The sequence below is a fragment of the Euprymna scolopes genome, chromosome 19 (genome assembly GCF_053919585.1).
Source record: "Euprymna scolopes isolate OS-2025 chromosome 19, ASM5391958v1, whole genome shotgun sequence".
Lineage (NCBI taxonomy): Eukaryota > Metazoa > Mollusca > Cephalopoda > Sepiida > Sepiolidae > Euprymna > Euprymna scolopes.
The window spans coordinates 47,151,722-47,178,974 of record NC_136500.1 but is presented as its reverse complement, the minus strand read 5'-3'; the positions used below and the strand labels follow the sequence as shown (position 1 = coordinate 47,178,974).

Below are 27,253 nucleotides of genomic sequence, written 5' to 3'. Positions count from 1 at the left end.
GAGTGTCAGAAGTCGCCATTAAAAAGGAGTGATTAATTAGACTCGCTATCCTTCGAAGCTTATAACATGAATAATGTAATTTATACCCTAATTTTTTTTTCAATAAAAGGAGCAAAGACCAAATTTTAAAATAATAAAAAAATCGAAAAATATAGAATATTTTTTTAAAATCAGTTTTCTTTAAAAAAGATTTCACAAAATTCAACGAATTTTAACTTAATTTAAATATAATATATATAAATTTTAAAAAAAAATCACTTACCTATAAAAAGTACTAATCAATGGGTACTTCCATTCTTCATTTATAAGAATTCGTCCATATTTATATTTCATGTCCTTTTTAATAAAAGAATTTTATAAGCAAGGGTCCAAAAAGACAGATTTCATAAGTGATTATCCACTGTTAGCAAAGAAAAGTTGCCTCTTTCTTCCAGTTGTCAAATACGGATGCCTAAAACGGCCATAATCATTTCAAAAACGTAAACACAACACATACGCGTGAACCGTTGTGACTTGTGCGTGAAAAAAATGATCACTTTTTTTTTTAAAAATGACCACTTTTTTGAAAAATGATCACATTTCACTCATCAGTTTTTGCCGCTTAAACACAAACAACCCGATCAATTCTCCATTTTTTTTATTCTCTTAAAGAAATACATGAGTTTTTGATTTAATATATTTTATTTCTTCTTTATGCAGTGAATTTTAGATTTAAAAAAAAAAAAAAAAATCAACGTGGTTAAAAAAAAAAGAAAAAAGAAAAAAAAAAGAAAAGGGTTTAAACTTTTGACTTTACAGGTAAATTTGCACAAAGCTATATTTTTTTTTTGTTTTAAATTAGATTATTTTATTTATTGACCTTTTATCTTCAATTTGTGATATATAAATCCGAGGTGAGAAAATTATTTTCATTTTAATAGACATTTCAAAATGGGGGGGGGGGGAGATTAAAAAAAAAAAAGTTTGTCAAGAATATTATATTCGGTTTATTGGAAAGAGCACAAAATTTCACATTAAACCTGCAAATATTGTAAAAATGGAACCAATAGAAAAATTTTGATAGATTTTTAAATCGAAAAAAATTTAACTCGTAAAATAAAATTCATTTCATTACGTAGAAAAAAAAAAAAATGGCTGCAGGAGCACGCGCAGGCACTTTGTAAACACTTTTAAATAAAAAATAATATTTCTATTATTTTTCAAAAAACTAATAGTTTATTTTGGAAGTATATTCCATAAAGAAATTAAACAACTTTAAAAAGATAAATTATTACGAGTTTTGTATATTTTATTCAGTTTTGTGTTAAGGGTGTCAAAAATTCAAAAATAATTCTGACACACCTAGTCGGGCGCCATTTAAAATTTTCTAATACATTTTGAAAGCCAAACTGCTTTCTTTTTTTTTAAGCAAAAAAGGCTAAATTCGCAAAATTTAACCAAAACAGCTTCCAAATGCGAGATCGATTTACTAGAAAGCTGTCTTAGAAACGGAGCACCGCTTAAAAAATGTTAAATATTGAAAATTTTTTTGTTTTCTTTTAATAATCTGGTAGATTTGTGGCAATTCCATAATAATCCACTGAAAAAAAAAAAAAAAAAAAAAAGACGAAAATAGAAGGGGGGGGGAGATACTGCTTTCATAAGTATCCCCCTTTCTCTTCAAAATCACATTTTTAGATTCTTATTTAGAACTGTACTAAAAGAAAAAAAAAAAAAAAATCGTTATAGTGTATATCACAGAACGAATATGTCATTCTCAAAATCATGTAACTTGATCAAGTAGTTTTAAAACCAAATTTATGACGAGTGAGACTGGGAGCCGCCATAAAGGCAGACAACTCAATTCAACAACTGAAATTTACGGACCACATGTAAAATTTTATTTGCTTAATTAAAAAAAATCTACGTGATCAATTTACATTTTTAGAATATGACATTGTTCCGTCGTACACCAGAAAATTTTTTTTTTTTTTTTTTTAAATTACGTGTAATTCTAACCAAGCACCTATTTGTCAGTATTTTTGTTTTTGCAAATAATTTTAAGACGGAATAAAATTAAAGAGGGGTCGTCATATTTGGATGATGAGCGTTTTAATGTTAATGAAGGAAAAGATTAATACGGAGCCAACATTGCGTGATTTCCAACTTATTTTATTTTTTAGTGATGATGGTGAAGAGTTAGTTGTGAATTGCAGGCTTAAGATTTTTTAGGCTTACGATAACGCACCCCCATAATATTTAAAAAAAAAAAATTTTTAACTCTTGTTTTAAAAAAATAAACATGATCACGGAGTCAAGACACGAAAAACGAAACCATGTATTTATTTTTAAAAAATACTTTAGTTTTAACACTTTTTAGTGTTATTACGAAACAACAATAAAAGAAAGAAAACACATATTATCAAAGAAAGCAATTATGTTTAGAAGACTTGATTTAATTTAAACAATTCTTGTATTATTACGAAACGACACGTTTTTCGTGTCTTGACTCCGTGATCATGTTTATTTTTTTAAAACAAGAGTTAAAAATATTTTTTAAAAATATTATGGGGGTGCGTAGTTGCCTTTAAAAACAATATCTCCTTCAAGAGCGGACATAAAATGTGTTTTCAATCGATATTTATTCAATAAAGGACCAGTTTTCCTACCTAGCAAAAAGGGACTAGTTTTTCGGGCACCTCTTTTTTATAATTATATTTTAAGCATGAAATTTCCAATTATTGCACATAAATATGCATGCTGCCGAAATAAAAGTGGACAAAAGGCATAAATAATAAATCTTACAATTAATAAACATACATGCTCGATTAATCATAATCGAAAAAAAATATATATATATTGGAACTTTTTGGGGTATCGGAATCCAAAAAATTTGTATCAATGACAAAAGAGATTCTTTTGTTTTAGTTCACAACTTGATTTTCGATGACTCATGTTATTGATGAAATGATAAATATTTGATTTCAGGTTTAAACTGCCAATTAAACTAAAATAGATCATCCCATTAAATATTTTTAAGTTTGCAAAAATATATGTACAATAGGGCAGGTCGATTTTGGAATCCCGATGAGGCAATGGTGATGATAGTTGGGGTTTGACTTAGAAAAGACCTACACAAAATATTTTTCTCAAAATCGTTATCTTTGTTTGAGGAAATGACTTTAAAACTTTAAAAATTAAAGCGATTAAAAGTTTTTTGGTGAATTGACAAGAAGTTCTGTCATCAAAACAATCCGTACTGTTAAGAAAATGGAATCATTATTTAGAAAATTTTAAACTACATTTTTAAATAAAATGGGTGAGGATAATCTATATATATATATATATATATATATATATATATATAAGCGAAAATGTGTGTATGTTCGCTTTTTGTGTATGTCCAAGAAAGGCTTTTTTCCAAGAAACGGTCGGTCGGCTCACTTCTTAAAACTTTTTATATCATATATAAATCATAATATCTGCGAGTTAACAACGGAGGTCGCCTGTCTATTTAATTTGCTCGACTTTGAAAAGATAAATATTCAACATTTTTCGCTCACCGCATGTGGATTAAGCTTTTTCGTATAATAAAAGCGATACTGATTCTGGCGGTATTTTTCCGGTCGCGATCGTCGGAAATGTTCGAAAGCAATCAGCTTTGATCAATTTTCCTTATATTAGACAATTGCTATTCAATTTGGACAAAGGGAGCTGCCCCCCCCCAACATCTTGGAAAAATAAAAATAAAAAGAGCGTTCCCGCAGTAAATGAAATACTATCTCGCAGTCAAAGTTGACCTCATTAAGTCATTAAAACGTGCACCTGCCAATTCTAAGTAATTAAATAAATTCAAGTGTATTTCCGTTAGTATCTTGCGATGGCCCAATGGTTAACGTCGCACGTTCTTTTTTTTTTTTTCACACTTTAATTTCCAAGTTCGCCTCAAGGGTTCGGGTTCGATCCTTATTCTTATCTACCAAAACTTTTTTTTTTTATTTCTTTACGAAACATAACCACGTAAATTTTCAAGTTTTTCTACTTAATAAAAATATAGTTTGCAGAAAATTAGTGTCAAATTTTTCTCATATTTTCAGGGAGTAATTGTTTTTACGCAGTATTTTTCTTCTAAAATTATAGTTTTTAAATCAGATAACACACAAAGATTAATACGAGTAAATAAGGAAACTGCTTTAAGCGTTTTCCTTATTTGTGCATCTATGTTATTGTGCAAAAATAACTTTTAGAAAACCATTCTTAACATGGGGAAGATAGGTTGTGTTGTAACTATTCTGTATTTTCACCTAAAAATTTAATAAATAAAAATTAAATGTAACTTGAAAATACTATTAAAAACAGCATGGTAACATAGATGCACAAGCACTGGTTTTTCAAACTCTAAACACTAAATACTTATTTAAAATGGCACAGCTGCAGCAAGAATGAATCTCTTTATGAGTAAATTCATGTTATTAAAGGAGAAGGTAAAATCTGCTAAAAATGTTTTAACTAAACACTACTATGCATCTGATTTGGTTTGGTCCTCTCTCTCTTCAATACATCTAATTCAACTGTACAAAGTTTTTCATTATTTCTTACAACTAGCGCTTATTGTCTTACATATGAAACTGGAAGATAGCCTAAAACAGTTTCCTTCAGTTATAATCCATTTATTTATTTTACTTTTCAGATTAGAATGTGAGTAAAAGCAAAACGTTCAGTTTTAACCCGTGGTTCATAAAATTTGCTGGTCCACCTTGTCGTTTGAATGAAACAGCACTTCCAACTTCACGACGAGTCATCCAGTTTAGTTATTTCCTCAAAAACAATTATCCCTACTTAAAAAATAGTGAGATTTCTGTGTTAATCGCTAAGGAATTAATTAGTATTTGGCAAGTAGTCAATTGCCCTTGTTAGGGGAACGTTATATAGAACAGAATGTCAATATATTTTGCTATAAGAGGGCCAAACAGATTGACAGGAAATCTCTTGCAGCAACCAAAGTGAAAAAAATGAAGGAACTGCAAGGCAGATTGTTTGATATATTTTCTTGTAGCTGTAAACTTCCTGACTTGAGATGTGATGACTTTGCAGTAAAGTGCAAGACAGGAAATTGTCAAAAACGTACATTGTCTGCACTTGTCCTCCTATTAAGGAGGTAAAATTAATTCTATAGATTCACCTGCAATTATGTGGGGGTTTTTTTGTGGATAATGAAATTAGTATTGTGGATAATAAAATATTAGTATTTATTATGTAATCTGGCTCTTATTAAAAATGCAAATTTTGCAATTTTCAGGTTCCACTAGAAGAACTGCCATTTAGAGCAATTTTTAAATTAATTGCTTGAACAACAAAAAGCCTAACAACATTTACTGGTCCTTTGGGGAAACTTTATATCAATAATTATCAAGATTTGCCTGAAATAGAATTCTAAAAAAAATAGTGTCCCTCCCGATCATAATTATCTGACAGCAGAAGAAACAAATAATTTAAGTGTGAAGACCAGAGTCTACTTTTTGGGTATGCTGTTGGCATTTCTCGAGAAATTAAACTAAGAAAAGTGGGCCTTTGAATCAAGCAATATGGCTAACATAAGTCACAAGGTTTACGTTTATGGACCAGACGTGTCTATCCTCAAACACTATAATAAATTAAACATTTTGGTCAAATTTATCATTCAAGTGTATGCAGTTAGTTGGTTTGAGATCAAAACCAACAATTTTTTTTAACCAATAGTATATTTAAATATGGTTCAGAGAACAAAACAATTAACTAAAATCCAAATTACTGTTCTAAACCGTTCAAAACATAGTACTTTTGCACTACTTCCGTAAAATATCATAATATCGATGATAAACTCAGATGAATTGGATGTGAGAGAAGAGGGCATTCAAAAGATTTTGTTCATTAGATAAATAAACATTTATCCATTAAATTTTATTAGTTTTCTCAATTTATACAAACAATAGTCAGCTTTATTCATATTTCATCCCAAAAATATAAAAGTGTTTTCAAATAATTGTTTTTTGTGTTGTTTTTTCCAGAAATAGTGAACACAACTAAAAAAAAAATAAAAATAAAAAAATAAAAAAGATTACTGCTATCAATTTTGCAGCCAAACACTGGTCAACTTTGATTTTTTTCTAAAAAAGTTGTATATGGGCAGGAAGCAAGACATAGATACATTATTATAAAGTCATCGTGCCAGCAAATTAGACCTTCATTTTTCTTGAAAAGAAATTATACAGAACAATTTTGTTCTATTATAACAGTTTATATTATTGTTTAATAAAAAAATTAAAATGTGGTTCTGTAACTTGTATCAAGTTACAGAATTACAATATTGTGTAATACATCTCCACATCTTTTTAGATTGTGAGATTTAAAAGACTTAGTTAAAATCTAAATCTGATCGCCATGGGCATGGAATATGTGCCTACATTAAAGATGGCTTCCCGTGTGGCAGGGATATCTCTAGAGAAGATCCTAACTTACCCTATATGTGCTTCCGGGTTGCACTTGCTAACACCACTGCATTTATATTTGCCCTCTATTGGCCCCACAACAGCGGAGTTACTACCTTTAAGAGTATATCTGAGAAAATAGACCACATCCTGTCTGCACATCCATCAGCTAACATCCACATCTGTGGTGACTTCAACGTCCATAATGTGGAATGGCTGACCCATTCAAATAAGATAAACGATGAGGGGAGGTTTTGTCATGATTTTGCTTATGACCTCACTCAGATTGTTCGCGAACCCACCCGTTTGCCCGATACACCCGGTCAATATGGAAGCCTCCTAGACCTTTTTCTCTCAACTTCCTCTGACCTATGTTCATGTTCCGTTCATTCTCCTCTAGGATACTCCGACCACTCCGTTGTATCAGTTAAGATAAAAACGAAATGTAATAAGTCCCCAGACGTACCCCTCCAATGTACTGTATACCAATACTCTATGGGTGACTGGGATAACTTCCGTACATTCATATCTGATTTACCTCTGCACTCCATGTTTAAAAAGGAAGTGTCCTCTATAGTATCAGATCTGACCGAATGGTTAATTGTAGGCATAGACCAATTCATACCATCTAAAAAATTCTAACAAAGATCTAACAGCCAGCCATGGTTCTCCCCAGAATGTGCTGCTGCTATCGTGCACTAGCAGTGTCAGAAATTGTGAAAATAGTGAATAATTCCACCCCATCTTTCCAAGCTTATAACTCCTCGAAAAATGTAATTCAAGCCCTAATTTTATTTTTCAATTAAAGGAGCAAGGACCAAGGTTTTATTAAAAAAAACAAAAAAAAACAAAAAAACAATGTTTTTTTAAAAAAAAAAAAAAAGGTTTTAAACTTCGGATTTTACAGGTAAATTTCTAAAAAAGCGATTTTTTTTTTTGTTTTAAATTTGAATATATTATTTATTGACCTTTTCTCTTCAATTTATGATATATAAAACTCCCCGACATAAATTAATTATTTACTTTTTAATAGACATTTCAAAATGGGTGACACTTGGGGGGGGGGGGCGTGAATTAAAAAAAAAACGTTTGTCTAAAATATTATATTCGGTTTATTGGAAAGAACATAAAATTTCACATTGACCCTGAAAATATCGTAAAAATAGAATCAATAGAAAAATTTTGATAGATTTTTAAAGTTTAAAAATTGAAAAATATTGAGTTCGGAAAATTCATTACTGTTTTAAAAAAAAAAAATAAAAAATATTTCTATTACTTTTAAAACAACTGTAATAGTTTATTTTGGAAGTATAATCCATAAAGAAAATAAATAACCCACTTTTAACGGAGAAATTACGAGATTTTTATATTGTATTCGCAGTTTCGTGTTAGGGGTGTCAAAAATTCCTACAAAAATTCTGATACTGCTAATCGTGCACAGAAATCACTTTTTCCATAGCTACCAATGTAATAGATGCACTGAGACTAAAGCTGCTTTCAGGACTGCCAGCAACCACTGTAAAAAGAGTAATAAAACAATGCAAGAGAGTTATATGCCCAGTCTGTTAAATCCAAGGTAGCTGATCAGCGGCTTGGTTCACACCAATTTTGGCAAATAACAAATAGGATCCTGAACAGAAGTGTGCGTTCTATCCCAACCATTGTCAATGGACCAGAGGTCATCTCGTCAGCATCAGACAAGGCCAAACTATTTGCAAAGAACTTTGCAGCTAATTCTACCCTATGCGACGAAGGCCATCAACTCCCCATATTTCTCCATATAACACAGAACACGCTAGGTAACATACAAATATCCGTGCATGAGGTCGCCAAGCTAATCAAGAACCTTGATTCCAGTAAAGCAACTGGCCCTGACGGCATTCCAATTATAGTGTTAAAAAAGCTTCAACCAGAACTTGCTCCCATACTGTTTAAGCGCTGCCTTAAGGAGAAGTGCTTTCCGACTCCCTGGAAGACCTCATCAGTTTGCCCTGTATTTAAGAATTCAGGTGATAAGTCATCTCCCTCTCAGTATAGACCAATAAGTCTCCTGTGTGTTATGAGTAAGTTGCTGGAATCCATATTAAATAGAGAAATAGTCAACCACCTCAGCAGAAACAACCTTCTTAGTGACACACAATATGGTTTCCACTCTGCAAGATCTACCGCAGATGTGCTGACGATTATATCTCACAGGATTAGTGAATCTCTTGACAAAGGCCTCATTTCTAGGGCAATTGCTCTTGACATATCAAAAGCCTTCGACAAGGTATGGCATAAGGGTCTACTTCACAAGATTTCCAGCTACGGTATAACTGGAAATGTTTTCTCAATCATTAAATCATTTCTCTCCGATAGGCTCATAAGAGTAGTGGTAGATGGACAAAAATCAGAGGCCTGCAGTATTAATGCTGGAGTCCCTCAGGGTTAAATCCTGGGCCCAACTCTCTTCCTGATCTACATCAATGACCTCCCTAAACACATACTTAAATCATTCGTTGACATCTATGCTGATGACACGATCATCTACGGCAACATATCAAAGGCTGTAAATGACAAAGTTCTCTCTGATTCTCTCTCCTCTGATCTCGAGCGCGTGGTTCAGTGAGGGAAGACGTGGCTGGTTATCTTTAATGCATCTAAAACCAAACTCCTATCCTTACATCATCAACGCTCTGATCCCCAGCTGGCATCAATTGGGATGGATGGCTCTTGTCTGGGAGAGGCCCCGTGTTTTGACAAGCTTCTGGGTTTGACCTTTACTCCTGATCTGAAATGGAACATGTACATCAAGTCTGTTGCCAAGGTCGCTGGAAAGATGGTGGGATCCTTCTACCGCTCCAGAAGATATCTCACTACTGATGCAATTCTCTATCTATATAAAAGCCAAGTACGTCCAAGGATGGAATACTGCTGCCATATCTGGGAAGGAGCTGCTAAAAACAGCCTATCATGCCTTGACAGAGTACAAAATAGACTTCGTGGCTTAGTGGGGGATGCCCTTTTTTCTACCTTGCAACCTTTCTCCCACAGAAGAGACGTTGCGAGCCTTTCCTTGTTTTATCGTTACTTCCATGGCAGGTGCTCGTCTGAACTCCTATCTCTGGTCCCCCCCTCGCCAATCTTTCATGAAAAACACCCGTCTAGCTGAATCCACTGTGAAAAATTCCCCCCACTCTTTATCTGTGCCTAAATCAAAACGTGGATTCCATGAACAAAGCTTCTTTCTTAGGACTGTACGCCTGTGGAACTCTGTTTCGTCTGCCTGCTTCCCACCTGACTACAACTTGGATGTGTTCAAGTCCAACGTTAACAAATTCCTAATAAACCGCCCCCCTTAAGTAAACACTTCAAATCTCCACACTAATGTAATGTACTTGCAATAACCCTTATCCCTGAGTGGCTTCCGGGCCTTGATAAGTGGTGACCACTGTGTAAAAAAAAAAGTTGCTAATTAGCTTTTTTTTACAATTTTTTTTAATCAATGCAGTAAAAGTTCTGATATTTTGCTAGTTGTGATTCATAATTAAAATTATAATTCATGTATTTATGTATTTATTTTTCTTTCAATGTATTTCATATAAATATATCAAGTTTAATTGAATTTTTTAAATAAAAATAGTGAAATTTCAAAGTATTGTGTAAAATGCTATGAAAATGAAGGATTTCTCAGTATTTTTCTACACTATTTTCAAAATTAAATGCTCAATTTTCTGTTTAAGATGGGAATCTAATTTTTGGTATCTGTTCTTATCACATCAAATCCCAACTATCATCACCAGTGCCATGTTGATTCTCTGGAAAAAGTTGCAAATCAACCTGCCCTAACGTACAAGGGTCGTTCCAAAAGTAAAGTCTCTTTTTTTTTTTTTTTAACTCAAAAAGTTAAAGTTACAAAGACAGGCGTGGTACCATTAAAACGAATGACTTTGTTGTTCACAATTTATTTTTCTACATAGTCATCACCATTTTCAATGAACTTTTTTGCCAGGAATTCAATAACGCATCATTACTTCTGATGCACGTCTGACAGTCTCACACCGTCAACATCTGCAATGGAGAGAGATGAAACTTTCAGGCCATGTACGCATAAGTTCAATCATCATGACAATGCAATTTGCAATCTCTCTGATCCATTCAGGCTGAATAAAAAAATAGGAGGCATTACTTTGGAACACCCCCTCGTACTACATATTACATGGGATTTTCCAGTAATCTTCCCCCCCCCCAAACCGAGAAAAAAAAAAAAAAAAAAAAAAAAAAACTACATACATCAGCAATTTCAAACAGAATCATTAATTGTATCGAAATCGGGGCGGGGGGTAGTGGAATCGTCCAATTATTAGGATAATTGTCTACAATCGCCCTACCTACTAGTAGAAAAGTAGATTTTATTACGTTGTCAGTTTTATTGTTTTTTCTAATTGCCAAATCATCTATGGATAAATAAGTTTTTGTATAATTTTACACTTTTCTAATGAAGGACAAAGAACTAGAAACATTAATTGGGGGGGGGGATTTAAAAAAATACATTATTAAAAGAATGTAAAATATTTTTCTCTACTTTTGTATTTAGTCTTAAAAAGGAGAGGAGTTCTTAATCCTTCAGTAGAAAATTATGAACTCGAGTTATGCCCCTTTAGTCATGTTTCCACTATATTTTATCAGGCTAATTTTTCATTTCAGCGTTTCACATGTACAATGAAACTCGCTATGAATTTATTTTTTGAGCAACAAATTTTCTCTAGTCTGAATTCGTCACCGTGGCCCGCCATCAGTGGACATTTTCTCTTCTGCTGTTTCAAACTCTAAGTTGAGCTTAGCTGGTTTCAAACAGATAAATAATTACACACTAAATATTCAAATTATTTATTGGCTTTCTGTATCCAATTGAGTAAAAATTCCATTTATTTTTCGTCTTTTTTTAATGAAAAGTAAATAGCAAGTAAAGATGAAGTTTTTACTTTATTAGATATTAAAAACAATTATGCCAGCAAATTTTAATTATAAAATATGCTGTTTATGCAGATTAGTAATGTTTTAAACCAACACATTTCAGGTCAAAATATTACGTACTTTCGTGTCATGTCAATATTAGTATGAATTTTAAAAAATTATAAGAAGCATGTAAAATTTTCCTGAAAAATACTTTATGGGGGTCCTTTTGCTTTAATTAGGACAGTTTCGTGCGGGAGAAGCGGTCAATTGATGATGACCCACAGCCATGAATTCAGAATTTAATATAAATATCATAAATAGTGGTGGGACTCGGAATTGGAAATCGTAAGAATTGGGTATTTTGGGGGGGTATCGGAATCGCATTGGTAAAAAATACCTTAGATTTACGATTCTTTCATTACAGTTCTCTTATATTTTTAAATTGAACTATTTGTTTGAAGTGAGATTAATGCTCTCAAAAATTTGATAAAAATGTCAGAACTTTTCATAACATATTTAATATGATGTACAAGAATTTCATTAACTACTTTAAAGGTAATCTTTAATTATCTTAATGAGTTTCGAAATTTCTTAGAATTTTTTCTTTCTTTAATTCTTTGAATTAAAAACAATTTTTTTTTTACTATAAGCTTAACTTGCTTTTATATTTCACCATTTCGTTTTTTTAGATATATATGCTTCTCTACGAGTAGTTTCCAAGATATGAAGAAATGTTAGTTTAAAGAAATGGGGGATCACTTTTCTATAATAATTTAACGTATGATAACCCACTTTAAGGCCACCACTAGAGTAAAACTTGAATTTACGTCGCTGAAATACACATTTGCCGAATTTTTGTTGGAGAAACGTCAACGTGTGGGTGCTCAATTTATGTAAAATTCTTCATATCTTGGAAACTACTCATTTGCTGGAATTTTAAACGCTATTTTTGTATTCAACATCCTCAAAAACTTATAAATGCCTTAATTTTCCAAGATTTTTTTTTCTAGTGTAGAAAGTCGATTATCTGCCCCTTGCTGGTCTTATATTCCAAACATTCCCAATAGGTGTCACTAGCAGTGTATCATTCAAAAACAAGATGGCGTGAAGTTTGTCTTCGATAAAATGTCTATTTGATTTTCTTAAATAAAAAAAAACTACTTGATCGATTTACGTGATTTTTGGAATATGACATTTTCATGCAGTGATAAATATGTACATTAAAGATTTTTTTCAGATTTTTATAGTAGAAAAGATTACTTGTGGACCATTTATAGACTTGCACCATTTATGTAATTATTAACAGGAAAATTGGTGAGTCAAAATTTAAATATTATTTTCTAGTTTAAAGTTTTACGATGCTCTTTTCTTATTCTTTTGTCATTTTTATTTATTTATTTTTTGCCGAATTTAACAAACAAAATGAAAGCAAAGCAAAAAAAAAAAAAAAAAAAAGTTTGGTGCTTATGCACTTATGTTAGCGTTATTTTTTTTATTTTTTTTTTTTAAATAGTTTAAGTGCCTCGCCCAATGTTTGAAGAGTTTCTAATTGTTTTTTAAAAGAAAATTGGTGAAAGTCAAAATTAGCACTTGTGGTGATTAACAAAAAGCTTTAGTGTGTATGTATCTCTCATGGAATGTCGTAGATTGAAACACAGTGAAATGTTATTTGGTGCTAGTGCACTTATTGATCCGCGCTATTTTTAAATAATACTTTCAAGTTTAATTAAAGTTTTACGATACCTGTTTTTATTAAATTGTTAGGTGAAAGTACAGAATAGGTACACAACAGCCTCCCGTCCGCATGTTAAGAATGGCTTTCTAAATAATGTCATTATTTCAACACGGCTCAATAAGTGCATGAGTACCTTTTATTTTCTTGAATAAAATAAAAACTACTCGACGAGAACACTACTGTATTTGTTTTAATAATTATTTTTTTACTTAAAAATAAAAAATTAAAGTTTCAATTGTTCAAAACATGTTTTTTTCCCAAAACTTATTGGGATTTTTTTTTTTTAATTACCATTTTTTCATGAACATGCTCTAAAAATGTTTCAAAATTATCTAATATTTTTTCACTTTTCATGTTATAAGCCTCTCTATGCATGGCCTCATCGACATGAGACCATTTCATTTCTCCTACTGATCCCAATATGTATTTCAGTCTTCTTTTAATACGAGACCAGTAGACTTCAATATTGTTGGTACAAACACCAACAAGCGCATCCACAAAATTTTGTGAGTGGTTTATAGTCACGCGAACATAATTAAACTTGAAAACAATGTACAACATCAGAGCCGATGCGTATTTCGCTACAGGGGTAGCATTCGTGTACGTCTGCCCTTTTTCTTTATATCTTTTAATATATAAAAAAAAATCCTGAAATTGATTGTTATTAATTTCACGGTGCATGTTTAATTCATGGTTAAAATATTTGTTTTGACTTATCTTCAACGAAAGAAATTTTACGAAAAAAATCAAATCGTTTTCGAAATTCACTTAATTGTATTTCCACTTTTTCAGTGTAACAAATTTTTTTCACTACACAAAAACTTTCGATTATATAAGGGTATATTTCAAAATAACAATTCCATAGGAATCGGAATCGTACTTTGTATTGGAATCGTTAATCAACATTTTCCTGGAATCGGAAAAAATTTAGGAATCATCCCAACACTAATAAGTATAGGTCATTGGTTACCCAACTAGAGTATTAATAGGCCTATATGGACAAATTTATCTTTAGTTAACCTTTGACAACTAAATATTTACGTTTACTAGCCAAATAGAAAAGTTACTAGCCAAATCCACATGATTTTTAGAATATGACATCTTCGCTCTATGATGATTATGTACATAATTAATTTTTTCCATATTTTTTTTTAAATAAGTGTAATTCTAAGTATACAACAAATTTTATGTTGATACATGAAGGTAATAAACATTCTATTTTCAAATAGCCTTTGTCAAAAAAAAAAAAAAAAAAAAAAAAGTATTGTTCTATTAAACTTTTATTGTTTAAATAATTTAACTTTGTTCGTTTTATTAAACAAAAAAAAAAAAAAAAAAAGTTGAAAAGATATTTTTCACCCAGTCATGAGCTTTGGAAGATTGTCAGTGAAAAAAAAACAAAAAAACAATAACACAATTGCCAAACGATAAGCATTTCATTATTTCTGGTCGCTACTTTGAAAAATCACTCGCAAATGAGACTTTCACTCACAATGTAGAGCCCTGATTAAGACCATAAGTTAAGATTTTAATCCTCTTCTGTCAAAGAGTATCAAGTAGCACTAGTAGTTCACATGAAAAAAATATGAGGGTAGGATCACTAGCTCAGTAGGAAAACTGGTATTGATATAGGTCTTTGTGGTTCTTCCATTTTGTAGTCAGAGCTTGTGGCCTTGAAGGTACCTTTACGCCCTTTGTGCTTGCTGTACTGCTGTGAGGTCAGAATTGAGTGCCTGTTCAATGATTCTGCTCCTTTTGATGATCCAATTTTTTGATGGGGTCTTCTTTTCAGACTTTTAAGAGCTGAGCCTGCAAGTTTTTTGAGGCAATCTGTTGTTTCTTAGTCAGGTCACATCTTATGTAGACTCTGATGGTGGATCTCAGTGATTTTATGTAATTCCTTGGCCAATGTTTTTTTTTTTTTTTACCAAGAGAATCCAGCCAACTTTTAGTAGTCTACTATTTCCTCTATTGAGAGATTCTAGGTGGGTACCCTTGTTTATCCAGGATTTGTACAGATTTTCACTGTCCATTTTCAAGGACTTCAAGGCTTTTAAAAGTTTTTCAAGGCCTTCTTCAGACAAAATTCAAGTTTTTTCTTTCTTTTTTTTAAACAAGGCCGACAGCCATTAGTCGCGTGCTCTCGTGTAATGAATGAATGTGTGAATGTAGGATTGACATGAAATTCTTAAAGATAAACTGAAATGACCGAAAAATGGGTTGAAATGACTTAAATAAATAAAAAGTAAATGATTTAGAATGACTTTACTGAAGTTAAGAATGAATTGAATGACCTTAAGAATGACTTGACTACGTAAAAAATAACTGGAATCCTTCAAAAACAACTTGAATGATCTGGAGAATGACTTGAATGGCTTTGAGACTGACTGGTTGTAAAGTGGGTGATTATTTTACATTAAATTAATACAAAAAAGTGATCCCCCATTTTATATCACAGTTACAAACATAAGTACAGCATGTAGTAAGAACAGATACTACACTTTGATCTAATCCAAGAGGCCAAGAAAAGCTTAAAGAGCGAAGAACAGCATCTATTAACAGACCTTTGATCTTAACCAAAAAGGCCAAGCACAAAAGTGTTAAGGACAGACAGACCGACGGAGTGACTTATGGAGTCGCTTGCACGCGACTAAAAAGCAAAATTTAGGATTTGTTTTACAATCCATTGCGAGTTGAAAAAGTAACCAAAACTGAAATATCCAACAAATAAATGTTAGCATAGCCAATAAAAGGTACTTTGCAATCTACGTGCATCATTTTTTTAGTGTTTTTATGTAGTTTTAAATGCTTTTTATTTAATCTCAAATATTAACTCACTTTTACGCCTTTTAATTTTCCAAACAAGATTACTGCCGTCTTGTTTATTTTTCGGCCCAGTTGGCCTCATTTACAGCTATCACTATATTTGGGGAGGGAGTGCATTTTTTTTTTAGAGAGACAAAATCATTTTTAATTATAGCAGCCGCCACTACCCCTCCCCCCTCCAAAAAAATTAAATTATAACCCAGAGATAAAAAAAAAAAAAAAAGAGGGAGGTTTGAATCAATGACCCTGAAAAACAATGACCCTAAAACAAACTTTCCTTGCATGGACAGGATTCTAGTGGCAAATATGATTTTCAAGGTGCTCTCAAGACATGTTCCACATTTTCAAGGTAATATACAAATAAAGTCTTTTCAAAGCAAAAGCTCAAATTCAAGGATTTTTCAAGTCTGTAGGAACCCTGTTATCTTCATTGTCAATTTTAATTCCTTTTTGATCATTTCTTGGATAGCTTGGGTGTTCTCCACAAGCGTGTCGGATTCCAGAAAGTTAAGGTTCAGCTTCCTTTGTTCTATATTTTCAAGCTCTTTCAGCCCCTCCCTAAAAGTCCTTGTGTCTGGGGTTGGTGGATGTGTGTGTGATTTAGCCAGTTTGGATATCCTTTCCTCTAAATTCTTAATAGTAGCAGATAATTCTGCATTGGCATCGACAAGTCTTTGCTCTATGGCTGTTATGTTTTGAATACTGGTCGGATTCTGAGTCATAATATGAGTTTGTTGTTTCTCAATCCAAGCTAGTCGATCATTCAAACTACTTTTTAGACTACCCAAGTTCCAATCAGCCAATTTCATGCCAGCTTGTAGCTTGGATAGAGTTGTTCTGGTCTCCATCTTGGCCGAAACCAGACACTCCAGAGTTGCTTTTGTCTCGGTGTTGGCTGTGACCAAAGAATCCAATGTTTCCCACATTTCTAGCTGGTCTCTCTGTATAGTCATGACATGCAGGTGCAGTTTTTATCAAACAAGACCACTCTCGAGAGAAAAATGGGTACCTATGCACTTTGGGGTTTGTATTACTGTACACACAGATTCAAAAAGGTTGTCAAAAAACAAATGTATAACAAATAAATGTTATCAAAGGCAAGATAAGTTACTTCTCTACCTAACTGGATGATTTTTTTAGTGTTTTTATTTAATGTAACATGTTTATTCAACTCAAAAAACAGTGTTTACCGATGTATTGGAAAATCAAAAATGGTGCCCGACTCTTTGACACAGTAAATTTGGGAAAAGGAGCTAAAAATACAAAATACCATTAAAAACCAACTGAATATATATCAGCCTATGTCACGGTAACATATTAAGCAAGTTTCTAACAGTATTTTGTCCAGTTTTTATCTTTAACTCCTTTTCTCAAACTTACCATGTCAAAGAGAGTCAGGCGCCATTTTTAATTTTCCAATACGTCAGTAAACACTGTTTTTCGAGCTGAATAAACATGTCACATTAAATAAAAATACTAGAAAATTATCCAGTTAGGTAGAAAAGTAACTTATCTTGCCTTTGATAACATTTATTTGTTATATATTTGGTTTTGACAAATTTTTCGAATCTATGTGTACAGCAATACAAACCCAAAAAGGGATTCCCGACTTTTTGAAACTATAATTATTTTAGAAACTGCTTGTTTCCTGAAATTTTAAACATTATTTTCGTTTTCAGAACCCATGACACCCAAAATAATGGTAATTTTAAAGGATATTTTGAGGAGGGAAAGATGCTGCACCTTTACCGAAATGTCTCGAGGTATATACTGGAATGGGTGAACCCGCTGGAATGCAAAAAAACAAAAACAAAATCTATAAGCACAAATTTTTTTTTAACTTTTTGTATATGACTTTGGTGCATTGGCACTTATAGCGGCATTTAAAATTAAAGAAAAGACAGAAATGTCCATATGATGTACGTACCAGTTAGGGAACGATGATGAAAAGTTCCAAAAATCACGTAATTTTAAAATTTTTATTTATTTTAAATCAACATATCTGGACACGGGCAAACAACCCTTATGCATGTGAAACTGATTACCTTCCTTCATTATGTTCTCTACTGTTACTTATCGGTAAAAAACGCAAATTTATTTTTCGTAAATAAAAAAAAACAAAAAAAACTACTTGATCAATTTTTTTTGTGATTTTTAGAATATACAATTCCATGACAATATAAAAGTTTTTCTTCATTTTTTGTTTATCCTTATAAGAAAACAAACAAATGAACATATATCTAAAGTAATGGCAGAAACACTAGAGGATGACCTCCAATCAGTAGTGGAATGGGGACAAAAATGGATGGTAACGTTCAATGCCACCAAGACAAAACTGGTTTCATTCAATAATTACAAGAAACCTTCTCTACCACCTATAGCAATGGCCAACGACTCTTTATCTGAGAGTACGTCTCTCAAGCTCCTTGGCCTAACGTTCACAGGAAACATGAGTTGGAACAATTACATCGAGGGCATTGCCAGGGCCACTGCAAGGAAGGTGGGCTCTCTCTACCGTGCTAGAAAACTTCTAACACCCGAAAATATCCTGTACCTCTATAAGGCCACTATTCGCCCATATATGGAGTATTGCTGTCATATTTGGGCCGGTGCATCGGCTACTAGTCTCTCGCTCCTTGACAGGGTTCAAAAGAGAGTCGCAAATCTGATAGGCCCTAAACTGGCATCTAAACTTCAGCCTCTGTCCCATCGTCGAAACGTTGCATCCCTCTGCCTGTTCTACAAGTATTATAATGGTGAATGCTCTGAAGAACTGCAAGCACTTGTGCCCCCACGACGTGAACACCCTCGACAGACCCGACAAGCTGCAAAATCCCACACCCACACTGTAGAGATCCCTAGATGTAAAAGATCTTTCTACTCCAGTAGTTTCTTCCCCAGAACTGCTAGACTTTGGAATTCCATTCCAGGTCACTGCTTCCCCAACTGTACTGACATGCATAAGTTCAAGTGCAACGTGAACCAACATCTCGCTGCCCTAATCCCTACATAGTACCCCAGTAGATGTTTTCCCTGATAGTAGCCCCCTACACCAAAGTGGCAATGTGCCTTGTTTGGGGTGAAAATGTAATAAAAAAAAAATTTAAAAAAAAGTATCGATTTGAATAAGCACCATGATTTGCATTTAAATCAATTTTAATGTTGAAGTCTACGACGTAAACAGAGTCGGACATTATTTTATCTATGTTTATATCTATAGGATTTATTAGTAATTATGAATTTTGGAACACAGCTGATAAGCGCAAGGGCGGGTAATGTGGTTTATATTTAATTTAGCTTTATGCAAAGGCGGCAAAGAATGGGTGGATGCTACACGTGAAAATTTTTCATCCATTATATTCTGTGATGATTATTTGATAAATACTGAAATTTTCATGTAATTTAGTTAATTTCCTAATTTTTTGTTAATTTTTAAGTAACGGAAAGGTTAAAATGTTTTTAGGCCATTCGTTTTGCACGCACCAAGTGAAAATTCAAATTTCTGAATTTTTTTTTTTTTTTTTTTTTTTTTTTTTTTTAGGTATTAGTAATATTCTCTAAATTTCAATTTATTTGGAATATTTTAACTTTTTTTTTTTTAGGAAGGAGTGTTATAATATAGACACAACCTAACACGTGAAAATGTGCATTAAATTAAACTGGATTTCCTGAATTAATTCTCATTCTTAGACATTTTCTTTAATCATGTAAATAGATGTTTGGTGCTTACAAACTGCTCAAGTAACATTTAGAAATCCATTTTTAACATGGAGAGGAGAGTGCGTTTTATATCTATTGTGAGAAATTCTATATACAGTCGCGATCTTTCTTGTTGTTTGGCCGCCCACGCAGTTAGTGGTCGGCCGTCATTGGTTTAAATTTGAATGTGTCAGGTTATTTACTTGGTGCACTTTTGTATCATGCTTTCTTTTTTCAGTCTACACAGAACTCGCCATGGGGAAAGACTCAAACCCAGCAGCTCCCACTGGAGGGAGCTAAGATAATTCCTTCATGAACACCAAATAGTTGGTGAATGAGGGATCACATCTCTACAAGCAGAGACAACTTATCCTGCTGAATCTATCCAAATTAAGGATGACATTCAAGAACAGTTCTTTATGTTTATTTACCAAATATTGGATCTTATCTCAATTCTTCTTGAGTCCTAAGTGGCTAACATTATGCCTAATTATAGGCGCCAACATTCCCGCTGAGTTTACCATGAACATCATGGATCCTTTTTGAAAGAATAATGAACTAACATTCCGACAATAGGAATTCATACTAAAGGCTTCAGGCGCATGGAGGCAAATCAGGCCACCATTTTGCAAAAGGACAAGACCAGAACCAAATAAACTTTCATTGCTGTTACTTGTGAATAAATTTTGAGTTTGAAAAATATGGCTTTTGTATTTGTGGATTCTTTTGGTTCTGCCGGAAGGAAATTGGGATGCAAGAATTAATTTCTTACACTATTCTGTACTTCCACCAAACAATTTAAGATATCGTAAAAATATGGATTTAATCCTTAAAAAGATAGCACGGTTTTTATTCTGCATAAGTACCGAGATATATATATATATATATATATTATATATATATATATTTTACTTAGTTTTCACCTTAACATTTTTCTTTAAAATGACCTTTGTATATTTTTGGGTACACTGAAAACGAATATCGCATTTAAATTTTCCGCAGCAAGTAGATTTTTCCGAATATTAAGCAATGTAATTCTTTGTTATAAGTGTTGGCCATTGTTGTACGCGCAAATATTGGTCACAAATATTTGCGCGCATAACAATGGCCACCACTTAAAGAATTACGTCAAAAATATGCGCGCTCAAAAATCAATGTCTTATTTTATTTAATATTTTCATAATTTTTGATTATTTATAATAATAAAAGACTAGCTCCGCATTATCTTGTAACTTCATTCCCCCGCCCCCACACGTTTCTGTGCGCCTGTAAACAAATATTGTAGTTGCCGGCCCCAATTTTAAATACGATATTCGTTTTTAGCACACCCAAAAACCGATAGAGAAGTTTTTTAAAAGGTAAGTTGTGTGTTGGTCTACCAGGTCATATTTACCAAAAATGAATTTTATTGTGTTATTTTCATTTTTACACAAAATTTCTCTTTTCATATTCATAAAAGCCTGTTAAACGTACCAGTAGTTTTTGACACCCCTAATCCGAAACTGCGAATAAAATAAAAAACTCGTAATTTCTCTTTTAAAAGTGGGTTGTTTATTTTCTTTATGGATTATACTTTCAAAATAAACTATTAAAGTTGTTTTAAAAGTAATAGAAATATTTTTATTTTTTAAAAAACAGTAATGAAATTAATTGAATTTTACGAGCTCAGTATTTTTCAATTTTTAAACTTTAAAAATATCAAAATTTTTCTATTGATTCAATTTTTACGATATTTTCAGGGCCAATGTGAAATTTTATGCTCTTTCCAATAAACCGAATATTTTAAACAAACGTTTTTTTTTAAAATTCACGCCCCCCCCCCCATTTTCAAGTGTCTATTAAAAAGTAAATAATTTACTCAAAGTTTAATATATCACAAATTTAAGATAAAAGATCAATAAATAATATATTCAAATTTAAAACAAAAAAAAGTAGTGGTTTTTAGAAATTTACCTGTAAAGTTCGAAGTTTAAAACCCTTTTTTTTTTTTAATGAAACCTTGGTCCTTGCTTCTTTAATTGAGAAAAAAAAAAAAAAATAGGGCTTGAATTACATTTTTCGAAGAGTTATAAACTTGGAAAGACGGGGGTGGAATTATTCAATATTTTTCACGAAATTTCTGACACACCTAACGTATCAGGCTCCCCAAGATGATTTTTTTTTTTAGGGGTTAAACGACGCTGGCTGCGGAACGTAAAAATTTACCAATTTTTTTTTTTTTATTTATATAAAAATAAGGTATGCACTTATTGATCTGTGCTGAAATAATAACGTTATTTAAAAAGCATGGGGAAGGTTTTTTGTACCTATTCTGCACTTTAACCTTACAATTGAATAAAAAAAAAAACCCATAAAACCTTAAACTTGGAAATACAATTTAAAAAATAGCGCGGATCCGGATCAGTAAGTGCATTAGCACCAAAAATAAAATAAGGATTCTAGACACAAGGTTTTACTAGCATTATTTTGATGTTAATCTCCATAAGAGGAGAAAATCAGTGCAAAACGGTGTGTGTGTGTGGGGGGGGGTATACTATATATATTTCGAACGGGCATTCTTTCGGTGTACACACACACAAGTAGCTACGACGATTTCTTAGTGTCGTGGGAAATTCAAAACTGATCTGAAAGTCAAACAGTCCGAATAATTTCCGGATAGAATCGAAGTTTGATACTAGTGCAGTTGATCCGGGTACTTTTACAGTTTAATCAAAACATTAAAAAAAATGAAAATATTGAAAAAAGTTTATATTCTACGTATCCGTTGTGGAATCCTCCGAAAAAAATTTCACTTTAACTTCAGCATTTTTTTTTTAACAGCGAAAAAAACAATTTATGATATTGAGCCCCCGTGGCGTATTCTAAAAAATCCAAACAAAAATTCTACCTTCAACGTGCTGTCATAAAAACGTTTTTCCGCTGTAAAAAAAAAAAAAAAAAAATATTCGAGCGAATTAAGTGAATTTCTTTTTTTTTTTCTTTTTTTTTTTAAAAAACCTTTTTCGATATTTTCATTTTTTAATGTCTTGGTTAAACCGTAACAATACCTTGATCCGTGCTGAAATAAGGTTATTATTTAAAAAGGCATTCGGTAAACGTGCACTGGGGGGGACAACCCGAAGACTTACTTTTAAGAAGTTGATTACGGGAAGGTTGAAAATAAGAAAATGCCTTTCGGAATAAACACTCCCAACCTCCCCATGTTAAAAACGGCTTTCAGAATAAACACCCTTTGCAGGTTGGACAACAAAGTGCACATTGACCGTCTACGGATAGTCCCCCCCCCCCACTTTCACCAGCCATTCTTAACATTTGGAGGGGGAGGATGTTTTGACCTTATTCTGTACTTTCACCTAACAATTTAATAAAAAACAGACATAAAGCTTTAATTAAACTTGAAAATACTATTTAAAAAATAGTGCGGATCAATAAGTGCACTAGTAGGTGTATCAGAATTGGGGGGGGGGGGGGATTTGACACTCCCTAACGCGAAACTGCACTAGCACCCCAAGTTTTTAACATCATATGTTAAAAACTTGGATTCTATCCGGAAAAGTATTATGATCCCTAAAACGAAATAAATAAAAGCTTTATTATAGGAAAAGACTAAATAAAAATTGCTCGGGACATGTTGCAAAATATTAAGCGAGTCTAGTTATATGGGATTGAAATGAAAACGTAAAATTTATCTTCCGTATAGAAAATTGCGCTCATACAATTGACAAGAAAAAAAAAAAGACTCATCTTTTTATTATTATTATTATAACGATACGTACCAGGCCTGGCTTTCAACTTAGCATCCTTTATCCTCCTTTTAGCTCTATGATCCATACAGTGAAATCAAAACGGTAAACACTTGTACTTAGCTCCAAGAATAAAACTTTCACGTTTTTAAGATATACCTTTTTTCCCCCTCAAATGTGTTAGTACAGAAGTTCTTAAAAATAATAATAATAATCACAAACAATTGAAAGAAATCGCACGGATATAATAACCATGCAGTTTGTCTTTTTCTACCTCAACGAAGAGAAGAGTTCTACACTTCCGGTTTTCTTACAAAAGAGCGCGAATAAAACACGTTGTCTCTTTATGTTTGTTTGACCTCAAACAAAGGTCAATTTCCAAAGGGAGAGAAAGAAAAAAAGAGCATCTTAACATGTTTTAATGGATCGAAAAAAAATATATCTTATTTTAGTATATTTTTTGTTTCGTTTTTATATTTTTATAGAAAACTTTGCTTGGGATATTTTAGAAAGAATATATCTAACTATATAATGAGATAACAAAATAAATAAAACTTTTTTTTTTAACTTTCTACTTTTTACTTGTAAAATCTTTTCTCCAAATTACCAACAAAAATGATCTGAAATAAAGTTTAAAAATTGACATAATTCTTTATGTCTTGAATAAAAACTTATTTCACAATAAGATCAGCACAGGATGCTTAAAGAAAAGAAAATCATATCTATCTATTAAACTTAACTCTAATAAAACAACTTTTATAAATTGGATATATTTAAAAAAATATATATAATTTTAATCTATTTTATTATTTTTACTGAGAACTAGTATAAAATATTTATAGAGTAGATCAACATATTATATTAGTTTTCTCATAATAAATTTTAATAACATTTAAAATTTCTTTTTTTTACACAGTGGTCACCACTTATCAAGGCCCGGAAGCCACTCAGGGATAAGGGTTATTGCAAGTACAGTACGTTAGTGTGCAGATTTAATGAAGTGTCTACTTAAGGGGGTGGTTCATCAGGAATTTGTTTACGTTGAACTTAAAGACATCCAGGTTGTAGTCAGGTGGGAAGCAGGCAGATGGAACAGAGTTCCACAGGCCTGCAGTTCTAAGAAAGAGACTTTGTTCATGGAATCCACGTTTTGATTTAAGCACAGATAAAGAGTGGGGAAAATTTTTGACAGTGGATTCAGCTAGACGGGTGTTTTTTGTAAAAGATTGGCAAGGGGGAGGGATTGGAGTTCAGACGAGCACCTACCATGGAAATAACGATAAAACAGAGATAGGCTCGCAACGTCTCTTCTGTGGGAGAGGGGTTGCAGGGAAGAGAAAAGGGCACCCCCCACTAAATCACGAAGTCTATTTTGTACTCTGTCAAGGCAGGGTAGGCTGTTTTTAGCAGTTCCTGCCCAGATATGGCAGCAGTATTCCATCCTTGGATGTACTTGACTTTTATATAGATAGAGAATTGCATCAGTAGTGAGATATCTTCTGGAGCGGTAGAAGGTCCCACCATCTTTTCAGCGACCTTGGCAACAGACTTGATGTACGTGTTCCATTTCAGATCAGGAGTAAAGGTCAAGCCCAGAAACTTGTCAAAACATGGGGCTTCTCCTAGACGAGAGCCATCCATTTCAATTGATGCCAGATGGGGATCAGAGCGTTTATTATGTAAAGATAGAAGCTTGGTCTTAGATGCATTAAAGGTAACCAGCCACGTCTTCCCCCACTGAACCACGCGCTCGAGATCAGAGGAGAGAGAATCAGAGAGAACTTTGTCATTTACATGTTTATTTAGTTCATTTTTACTTCAGACTAAGTTTTTATCAACAAATTTAACCATGATTATTCTTAACAAAATAGAGCAAAAAAAAAAAAAAAAAATCCAATGTCATATCTTTGATACTGAATGCAGACAGTTGGAAAACTACCTACTCCCTTTCCTCTTTCACTTTTATTTTCACTCGGCTTTATTTCCTGTCATCTAACGACATTGACGTTCTGCCAGAATTTAAGTAACAAAAGATTTCTTCTATCTGGTGGAGGGTGGGGGGGAGCAACACTACAACCACTGATAATCACTTTGGTCTTGTCTCTCAGACAATCAATTTCAATAGGATGTTATAAGACGGTTTTATAATTTAAAACTTTTTGTAAATACCTTTATTTTATGTAGTTCATATGATTTTAGTTATGCTTACCATTGAGAAAGCTGTGACTGAATTTTCTTTATTTATATTATTTATTTATATATTAATCAATCAGTTTTATTGGCAAAGAATAACAAACAACAATAGAGATGGCTTTCCATGTGGTAGGGATATCTCCAGAGAAAACCCTAAATTACCCTATATGTGCTTCCGAGTTGCACTTGCTCACACCACTGTATTTATATTTGCCCTCTATCGCCCCCATAACAGTGGAGTTACTATCTTTAAGAGCATCTCTGAGAAAATTGACCACATACTGTCGGCTCATCCTTCAGCTAAAATTTACATCTGTGGAGACTTCAATGTTCACAATGTGGAATGGTCAGCCCACTCAAACAAAACAGATGATGAGGGGAGGTTCTGTCACGATTTCTCCATTGTTTATGACCTAACTCAAAGTGTTCATGAACCCACCCATGTGCCCGATACTGATGGTCAGTATACAAGTCTCCTAGAGTTTTTCTTTATGGCTAACTGGAATAGCTTTCGTACATTTATATCAGATCTACCTCTGTTTCATGTTTAAAAAGAATGTGTCCTCTATAGTATCAGACCTGATGGAATGGTTAATTGTAGGTATAGACCACTTGATACCCTTCAAAAAATTCAAGCAAAAACCTAATAGCTAGCTGTGGTTCTCTCCAGAATGTGTTGCTGTCATTGCACACAGAAATCACTATTTCCATTGCTTCCAACATAATAGATGTATTGAGACTAAAGCCGCTTTCAGGACTGCCAGCAACCATTGTAAAAGAGTAATAAAGGACTTAAGAGAGTTGTATGCTCAGTCCGTCAAGTCTAAAGTAGCTGAGCAATAGCTTGGTTCCCACCAGTTTTGGCAAATAACAAACAGATTCCTAAACAGAAGTGTATGCTCTATCCCAACCATCATCAATGAGGTAATCTTGTCAGCATCAGACAAAGCCAAACTCTTTGCCAAGAACTTTGCAGCTAATTCTACCCTATGTAATTAAGGTCGCCCCCCCCCCCATATTTCCTCCTGTATCTGAAAACATACTATGTGACATCCGTGCATGATGTTGCCAAGCTAATCAAAAACCTTGATTCCAGTAAAGCAACTGGCCCTGACGGCATTCCAATTATAGTGCTGACAAAGCTTCAACCAGAACTAGCTCTCATATTTACAAAGCTGTTTAAGCATTATCTTAAGGAGAATTGCTTCCCAACACCCTAGAAAACCTCATCAGTATGTCCCATATTTAAAAAGTCAGATGATCAGTCATCTTCCTCTCAATAGAGACCAATCAGTCTCCTGTGTGTCATGAGTAAGTTGCTGGGATCTGTGTTAAATAGAGAAGTAGTCAACCACCTCAGCAAAAATAACATTCTTAGTGACATGCAATATGGTTTCTGTTCTGCTAGATCTACAGCAGATGTGCTAAGAGTTATAACTCATAGGATTAGCGAATTTCTCAATGGAGATTTCCTTTCTAGGGCAATTGCTCTTGACATATCAAAGGCCTTTGATAGGGTATGGCATTTTTTAGGTCTACTCCAGAAGAACTCCAGCTATGGTATAGCTGGAAATGTCTTCTCAATTATTAAATAATTTCTCTCTGATAAGTTCATAAGAGTAGTAGTTAATGGGCAGGAATCAGAAACTCACAGTATTAATGCTCTCCCAAAT

At 32.9% G+C, this 27,253-nt stretch overlaps 1 protein-coding gene across 2 annotated transcripts in view; it reads right to left on the bottom strand.

Moving 5' to 3' along the window:
• Positions 1-23,679, bottom strand: part of LOC145303555 (bifunctional arginine demethylase and lysyl-hydroxylase JMJD6-like) — a 115,351-nt gene extending 91,672 nt beyond the window's left edge. The window contains exon 1 of one of the 2 annotated variants that reach the window (XM_080145061.1): positions 23,421-23,679. In XM_080145061.1, coding sequence (XP_080001187.1) covers positions 23,421-23,475 — 55 coding nt within the window. In that variant the 5' untranslated portion in view covers positions 23,476-23,679. The remainder of the gene's footprint in view (positions 1-23,420) is intronic. The other variant, XM_080145062.1, reaches the window with a different exon arrangement.
• Between the last annotated feature and the right edge of the window lie 3,574 nt (positions 23,680-27,253).